Genomic DNA, 9,057 nt, shown 5'->3' with positions numbered 1-9,057 from the left:
TGACTTCCATCGTCAATTTACTGTGAATTGATCGGTTATTTTCTACTCAAAGCAATCAGGTGAACAGATTGTACTGTGCTACCATACTACATTATCTACTCCTAATTATGCAGCTTTCAAGTGTATATTTAATGATGAGCTAATGTGACACTTATATCTGAACTACATTTTAAAGTAAGAATCTAAACTTAAAATTAGAACTGAATCTTTTCAGACCTCCGTTCTTCCCTCTGAAGGTACCATGCAGTTATTCAAACCAGGAGACGAGATGCGATGCAAAAAATTTTTTAATGCAGTAATTAGACTACAAGGAGAGCGGTCAAAAAAATTAGAAGATAACGGGTTTTTTTTACATGGCGGACATATGACTCTGAAGCAGAATACACAAATAAATAAAGTGTAATATTTAAATGATCGGCCCCCATTCCCCTTAAAAATTTACAGAACTACTGAATTCCACCCACATTTCATTTTGAACAGCAAGTGAAAGATTTGCAAGCAATCTTAAATCCTCTGTAATAATTACGTCACGCTAAAACTAAGCTGACATTAACTCCATCTACCACAAGTCAATGCAGCATCGCCAGCAGTACAGACCTGCTGTAATAAAAGGAGATTATGTGCTTAGCTTTAGCCTGTACATGAGCCGCTTCAGGTCTACTATAGTACTATGAAGCTTTGGGTGCTCATCTGTGGTTAATGAAGCTACACATTGGCTTGTGCATGTGTATAAACAATATCTATATTATAACTTATTGGGTCGAGGGGGAGGATTCAGACACTGATAAGCTGGGGGAAAAGTTCATTGGCGAACATGTCGTCCCAGGAGCTCTCCGTGCAAAGCGGAGAGGACGTGTCGCTGAAAGGGGAGGGGGACCCTTCATATCCGGAGTCGCTGTAGGTGTCCGCCAAGCAGGCTTCCTTATCCAGGGTGCTGAGGGCAGGGGAGGAGGCTCCAGACAGAAAGTCATCCACCTGACTGTGACCGTCGCAGGGTGGGATGACCACCTCCTCTGGTTCGTCTTTGACGCAGACCGTCTCCTCCTCGACCACCACCTCGGTAACAGGAAACGCCGCCTCGTCGATCTTCTCATCTGTACCGCTCTCCACGTCGCTGCAATGCCCGCTGCTCACCTCCTCCACGGGCTTGGTGTAGATGTGGTCAAAGTGAATCAGTTCATTAAGGGTCTCCAGCTTAACTGATGAGGCCCCCAGAGGTGCAGGTGAGGTGGCAGGTAATGGGTTCCCCCCTCCGACCAGCAGCACCTGCGGCTCCTCGCACTCCTGTTCACATGACCTGAGGAACAGCTCTGGGTCAAGGATGTCCAGAATGCCCAGGAGCAAATCAGACTAGAGGGGGCAGAAAGGTGGAAACGGGATGAATTTACGAACCCATGACCTGACTCTGATGTTATTACAGACCTTGAACATGGTTTCAATCTCAAGGCACAAATCTTGGCAGAGACTTACCTCATTGTCTGTATTGTCAGAACTATCTGTATCCATTGAGAAGTTCTCAGATTTAGAGACTGCTGGGCCTGCACCTGCTGCGGAGGCACACGTAGCCTGAGTGCTGCAGACTCAGAAGACCCGATCCCCAAACCTGCTTCGTTCCCAGTGGACAACAGAGCCTGAACCTGAGGGAGGAAAAAAATAAATAAATAACCAGTAAATAAAAGATTGCCAGTCTCTGTGACGCTGCGTTAAGAGGAAGCTTGGTGGGCTGGATTAGTCTTGCCTTCTCTTTTGAGTCAAGGGTGTCCAACCCAAGTCTCTGTCTCAGTTCCTCATTTTCTGTCAAAAGGCCACTTGATTTCTCCCGAAGCAGCCGGTTTTCAATGTGAAGTTTCTCATTCTGTGGGAAGAAAAACATACAAATGTTTGCATGTGAAACTAGCAGCTGTTTATCTGGAAGTGAAGCAATAAGTATCCTAGTTGGAACAAACCATAACTGGAAATGAAAGTATACAAATAAAGGAGGAGAGAAAGCTGTTTTAATGGAACAATAAGACATTCATGTGTGAAATGCAGTGGTTTGAGTTGCACAACATCAGATAACAACTTTGAAAGGCCCTGACAATGAGCTGAGGGTGTTTGACTGGGGGGGGGGGGGGGGGGGGCGGAGAGGCTCTTTAAGGTTAAAGGTTGCTTCAAGATGGGAAAAAAAAAAAAAAAAAAAAGATTACCTCCAGCTCCAACTCAAGGACTTGTTGTTCCAGCTCCCCCATTTTGGCCTTTTTCCTGTCTCTGGCTGTCTGAGCTGCCACTCTGTTCTTGAGTTTCCTGGGGGGGAAGAAAAAAAAAAAGTGGGAATATAACACATGATTTCCATGATGCTGACTAAGCCCCCGGACGTGACTTGGGTTCACTGTACTGCGCAACCACCGGCCATGTTCCTGCCACGCAGGCACACCAGGAGATCAGTGTCCTGCAGCGGAGCCGGGCGCGTCCGGCCGCAGACAAACCCCCCCTGGACAGCAGGTTCAAAGTACCGGCATGACACGGTTATGGTCGAGCAATTACACTGCCTCACGGGCACATTTTAGACAGATGAGATGACCTACTTAAATATGAAGTGATGCAACACCGGACGTGTACTCGTATCCTCTGATTTAATGTGAAAGAGGATCGATGTCTTTGGGCGTGTCTGTCTCTGTCGTAAATCCAGCAACAATGGCTGCGTTCACACTTCACAAAGACTCACATATAATTGTATTTGTATTGAAACCAACCTGCGAAGGGCTTTCTCTTCCGGGCTAAGGTGTGTGAGCCTCTGTCGTTTTCGCACCGGGTGTCCCGCGCTGCTGTTGGAGTCGGAGTCCGACGACACCTGGCTGGCCGTTGACGGTAAAACGACAGAGATCGGCCGGTTAAAGGCCGTCTGTGAGCCGCTTGAGGAGCCGGTCTGCTTCCCGGATATCAGGAGCACTTTGTGGGCTCCTCCGGTCCCTGCTGATACAACCACCATGTTGGAATATCCCGTTGGCGCCGTCTGAAATGAGGATTTACGGGTATCCGTAATAAATACTGCAGAAACCTGGAGGCTCCCCTGGTCACCCGATCCTCGGCGATTCTCCACTTCACAAGGAGGGTTGCGTCTGCGATCTTTTCTACTGTCGTGGTGACCCCTGATAGGCTTTCGTCGGCTCTGACGCAGTCACTTTACGGCCTGTGATTGGTCGAAGTTCTGACGTAATCTTGCATTTAAAGTTTCACATTGTTTGCAAAGTAAAATCAACCCAAAACCCCTGGAGGTGTAATTTCCCATCAAGTCGGACTTTTTAATGTCAACAACATGTCATTTTAGCCGTCCTCTCCTCTCCTCTCCTCTCCTCTCCTCTCCTATCCTCTCCTCTTTTCTCCTCTCCTCTCCTCTCCTCTCCTCTTTTCTCCTCTCCTCTCCTCTCCTCTCCTCTTTTCTCTTCTCCTCTCCTCTTTTCTCTTCTCCTCTTTTCTCCTCTCCTCTCCTCTCCTCTTTTCTCCTCTCCTCTTTTCTCTTCTCCTCTTTTCTCCTCTCCTCTCCTCTCCTCTTTTCTCCTCTCCTCTCTTCTCCTCTCCTCTTTTCTCTTCTCCTCTTTTCTCCTCTCCACTCCTCTCCTATCCTCTCCTCTTTTCTCCTCTCCTCTCCTCTCCTCTCCTCTCCTCTTTTCTCCTCTCCTCTCCTCTCCTCTCCTATCCTCTCCTCTTTTCTCCTCTCCTCTCCTCTCCTCTCCTCTCCTCTCCTCTCCTCTCCTCTCCTCTCCTCTCTTTTCTCCTCTCCTCTCCTCTTTTCTCCTCTCCTCTCCTCTCCTATCCTCTCCTCTTTTCTCTTCTCCTCTCCTCTCCTCTCCTCTTTTCTTTTCTCCTCTCCTCTCCTCTCCTCTCCTCTCCTCTCCTCTCCTCTTTTCTCCTCTCCTCTCCTCTCCTATCCTCTCCTCTTTTCTCCTCTCCTCTCCTCTCCTCTCCTCTCCTCTCCTCTCTTTTCTCCTCTCCTCTCCTCTCCTCTTTTCTCTTCTCCTCTCCTCTTTTCTCTTCTCCTCTTTTCTCCTCTCCTCTCCTCTCCTCTCCTCTCCTCTCCTCTCCTCTCCTCTCCTCTCCTCTCTCCTCTTTTCTCCTCTCCTCTCCTCTCCTCTCCTCTCCTCTCCTCTCCTCTCCTCTCCTCTCCTCTCCTCTCCTCTCCTATCCTCTCCTCTTTTCTCCTCTCCTCTCCTCTCCTCTCCTCTCCTCTCCTCTTTTCTCCTCTCCTCTCCTCTCCTCTCCTCTCCTATCCTCTCCTCTTTTCTCCTCTCCTCTCCTCTCCTCTCCTCTCCTCTCCTCTCCTCTCCTCTCCTCTCCTCTCCTCTCCACTCCTCTCCTATCCTCTCCTCTTTTCTCCTCTCCTCTCCTCTCCTCTCCTCTCCTCTCCTCTCCTCTTTTCTCCTCTCCTCTCCTCTCCTCTCCTCTCCTATCCTCTCCTCTTTTCTCCTCTCCTCTCCTCTCCTCTCCTCTCCTCTCCTCTCCTCTCCTCTCCTCTCCTCTCCTCTCCTCTTTTCTCCTCTCCTCTCCTCTCCTCTCCTCTGTTCTCCTCTCCTCTCAATACACCATAAACCTGCAGTACTTTCATTGAGTGTAGACTCAACACTGATTTGGAGTTTCTTGGATCCAACATTGTTTGTATTCCACCTGTGTGGAGTATTTAAAACTGCTCTCTACTGTACAGACTGACAGCAGGTAGCCTCCATCGTGTTGGTTGTAAAGAATGAATGTTTTAGATTTAAAATCAGCTGAAAGTAACAGTTACAGTTACAAAATAACAACGTATTTTGGGAGAGGAAATATCATCGCTCTTTTTAACCCTCATGGTTTCAACTCACTGTTCCTTGGCCTCCTTGGGGTATGTATGCCTACCGTCTTTTGTCGTGCACATTTCCTCATTCTTTTCTTTGAAGGAATCTAAGCAAACAAATACAACATGTTTTACCGCTGATGAGCTTCCCTGAAAAACGTATTTCCTTTTTCCTGTTAAAGGACTGTTGGACTGATGGATTGACATTTTTCAGGGAATTGTCACACCTTGTACACATTTATTTCCTTTTTCCTGTTAAAGGACTGTTGGACTGATGGATTGCCATTATTCTTTTTTATGGACATACAAAATTTCTTCAGAATGAAAATATGAATTGCGTTTGCAATTCATGCAACAGGAATCATGTTGCAACGTCATTCAGTGTATCACTTTTTTTTAGAACGACAACCTTTGTGACTTTTTAACTGTGGTAATTAATTTGTGTTTTATATCATTAAAAAAATCAGTAAGCTCTAAAAAAGCAAAATTACAATTAGCTTCATTTTTAATACACACAGATTAGGATTTTATCTATTTACATATGTGTAATATACATTTCATTTCAATTTTTTTTTACATCACTTAACTTCGCTTAAAGTAGGCCTTAAAAGGCGTGTGATGAAATATTGCAGGGTTTTTTTGATTCATTAGAAGTAACTCATTACACAAAACAAAAGTAGGCTGATTTCTTCACAATACAACAAAACAACTGGATGTGATAACAGCAACAGGAAATTGCTCAGCAACCGCACTGTTTCCTTTTGAACAAAGTGAATGGCTCAGTTCACTACATCTATTGCAGGGTGAGCCTGTAATAAAAGGTATAAATTAATAAGGCCTTGTTATGTCATGACAGTGTGTAGCAATTTATGCAACTACAGTACAACTTCTCAGCCTGCTTTAAGCATTATGTCAACAAACAGCCATATATCGTTTCAGATGAAGGAAACTCCCCTCGTGCAAACAGGCCTCAATCAGATGCTCTTAACAAGAAACACATCAAGTAAATTCACAAGTACGCTCTCTTCCTGAAGCTCCTATTTGTTCTCAAACAGGAATTCACATTTTTACGGTATCTGGCCACCATTATTGTTTTGTTTACAGCTTGGTGTCCTTTGCTCCTGCAGTCTGTCACCTCTGCAGCAGGCAGAGCAAACACCGGCCTGTTTGCCAAGCTTTACTGGCACTACAAAATCAACATGTGAGAAAGTGAGAGCCTGGGTTTACGATGGTCGGTACAGTACTGAGGAAACAGAACAGGATCTAAACACAGGATGTCCTTTATTTCAAGCAATACACATCATAGGTCATAGTAAATAGGGAAATACAGTATGTGTGCCTTTGAAATTCCTATTTTCACGTTTCTTTATGTCAAGAAAGTGAATAGGTGAATATAGTTAATATTTCACGACCTCTTGCCATGAGATGAAACACAGTTACGTAGTTATTTCTGCCTTGGAATGTCATTTGGGGATGTCCCATCATGGGTGAGACTAGTGTCACATTTGCCACCAGTGAAGTGATCTGCTATATTTATAGTCCTGTTAAGTTATGTTGAACCCAGGTTGAGTTAGAGGTGAAATTAACAACTCAACAGAATTTAGAAAATATCTGCTATGGGATTTTCCTTCTTGTGTATCATACTTCAGTTTTTCTAAATATTGCCCGGCGTACATGGGTGTATGACAAGCTGTTTTAACAGTGAAGTTTGGCTGTCTGGAAATAACCTAAATGGCATCATGTTGTGTTTATTCATCATAATTACATTGTAACTGGTCAGAAACTCTGACTCATTAAAATTCCACTTTAATGTTGTTGTTTTTTTAGATTAGTTCAAATTGAATTACAGCTCCGCAGTGATGTCACTGAAAAGGGCACTTGACTCGTCACACATCCCAAACAACAACTGCAGATATCTGTGATTTAGTTTAAAGTAGTCCAGCAGTTGTAGATATCTCAAACATTATTACGACTAGTCTGACTTGTTGTTCGTGCTGTTGCTCATGCAAGACTTCTCATTGGATATTGGCTCAGCAAAACATTTGAACAGCCGTTAGTATGCATTGGGGTCTGTTTGTCGATAAGATAGTTAGTGATGACCCTGAAATAGAAAGGGTTTATCATGAAGGAATTTGTGGTGAACTTTGCTCAATAGAGAGTAGTTGTTGAAATTTACAGCAGTTCCAGTGCCATAGTGTGTTTGAAAAGCAAGCTGCACTAGCTACGACATCAGATATCTGCAATGGCATTTCGCAGAGTCAAAACTGTAATTGAAGATCTCTGTAATTACATTTTTACCAGGTAGAATGAAAGTTAAACATATCTCCAATTTGAAATATCTCCAATCAAACTTCATTTTAAGATATCAATAACTTGATAATAGATATCTACAACTGAGTATGGTCTATACTTGATTCGAGCTTAGGATATCTATAATTTTAAGTATTCAAATTTAAGATATCTGACGTCATTTTGACAAGTTAGAACAAAATTTAAGAAATCTAAAAAAGGCCACGTAGATACCGTGAAGTGAAAGGATTTACAGATATCTTGAACTGGAATAAAGACAGGTCAGAATTAAATTCTAGATATTACAAATCCCATTGCAGATATCAACAATGCAAATTGCATTGCATCTGCAACTGAATTATTGCCTACATGTCTGTATGAGAAAAACTCCTCCATACAAATTAATGGCAAAAATGGCACCATTTGTACTTGGAAGAATGATATCTTGAATATGCATTGAAATGATAGGAAGAATGTCATTGCAGATATCTGCTTCATAACAAATAATTGCAGGTTTGCTGTAGTGTGTATGTCATCAATCAAACTGGGGAAATGTGAAAGGTGTCAGTTAACAGTCAAATTTAGAAACTTGTTCTGCTACTTATTTTAAATACAAATCATGTCTTCAGTCCACAGCGATTCCCAACGTTTCATAGTGGAGCACCTTACTGAGCTCATACCATTGTTTAGCCTAGAACAGAGCTGTAAGTACTTAATGAAAATCCTCTTAATACATGACTTGCTTACACAGGCAGAACAACACAATGTGAGAACAGACAATTCGCGTCCACTGAATACAGTGCGAGACAAGGACAGAAAAGACACTCTTAAAATGTCTTTAAAAGGTCTTTGCTGCCTAACTGGTTCAACAAAATGTAAAGTGCACTTGAGGAATCCTTGAGCTACATTTTGAATTTCACATGCAGTGAAGAGGTTACACTGAAGAGAGGCCTGGACCTTTTTGAAACGTCTTAATCATTAAAAACAACTCGTACAAATCAAACATCTTACACACACAGAAACTCATGATCATCACTTTATTTGTTCTTTGTGATTTCCCAGTAGCCTGCTAGAATGGCACGCTGCAAAGAATGCAGGAGAAAAGCTCGCCTGGCTCTGTTCATTTGGAACAAATATATCGCTCCAGTCTTTCACAGTCATTCATCGTTCCATAAATACCTTTGCTTTTCCTCTTACATCATGGTGAATTATTTATGCTTTTGTAATTTGTAATCGATTGAACTAGTTGTAGTTAGTTGAGTTAAATGCAGGAAGGTCGCAAGGTTTCAAGCACGACTCATCCGGTAGACAAAACCCTCGCTGATAAAAGTCGAAGACGAGTTCATTTGTGGAATGAAAACATAACACATTCTTTCTCCTAAATAATTAAAAGGGGAATTCATCCAGTTTATTTAGGAGTTTTGCGGTTTTATTTGGTCAGATGACAGGGTAGCTAGTGGTAGCTCAAGTTAGCTCAACAAAATTGAAATGGCTTAGATATTTCTGTATGAAAAAATAGTTCTTATGACTGGACTTGTTCTATGTTTCAACAATGACAAATATCCCTTTAATTTTTGTGGCCAAAATGACTGCTGTCAAGCATAAAACAGTTTGATTTTTGTGAATGTTATTGTGACAAGTCACACATTGTTGAATAGCTACTGGAAACTTATCATTTGGGGACAGATTAGCTTCCACTTTTTAGTGTTTGTTTTCATTTTATTGACTCCTTGTTGGGAATGAAAATTATACGTGAAATGATCTCACCTAAGTGGAATTTTCTTAATTTGTGTCTCCATCTTAATATTCATATCGCGGACCTGCCTTTTCTTCTTTTTCTTCCAAGAAACATTGTCTTTAAGTGTTGAGAAATTTTATTTTAAGCGTTAACGTAAGACTAACTGACAACTAACATTATTGGCGGCCTTAAATCATTGCTTACACAACCTGGATTCAGATAATCT

The 9,057-nt window shown here is 42.6% G+C and overlaps 1 protein-coding gene across 1 annotated transcript; it reads right to left on the bottom strand.

Moving 5' to 3' along the window:
- Nucleotides 1-269: 269 nt before the first annotated feature.
- Nucleotides 270-3,098, bottom strand: xbp1 (X-box binding protein 1). The gene is given in 6 exon segments (XM_069138627.1): nucleotides 270-1,350; nucleotides 1,471-1,578; nucleotides 1,581-1,637; nucleotides 1,739-1,855; nucleotides 2,187-2,283; nucleotides 2,733-3,098. Coding segments are annotated over 6 exon segments (1,191 nt in total). The 5' UTR covers nucleotides 2,969-3,098; the 3' UTR covers nucleotides 270-774.
- Between the last annotated feature and the right edge of the window lie 5,959 nt (nucleotides 3,099-9,057).

Source organism: Embiotoca jacksoni, unplaced genomic scaffold, assembly GCF_022577435.1.
Source record: "Embiotoca jacksoni isolate LCO1_2020_lvr unplaced genomic scaffold, fEmbJac1.0.p SCAF_8, whole genome shotgun sequence".
In the NCBI taxonomy this organism is placed as follows: domain Eukaryota; kingdom Metazoa; phylum Chordata; class Actinopteri; family Embiotocidae; genus Embiotoca; species Embiotoca jacksoni.
Note: the sequence above shows the minus strand (reverse complement) of the source record. Positions and strands in the feature narration are given on the sequence as shown.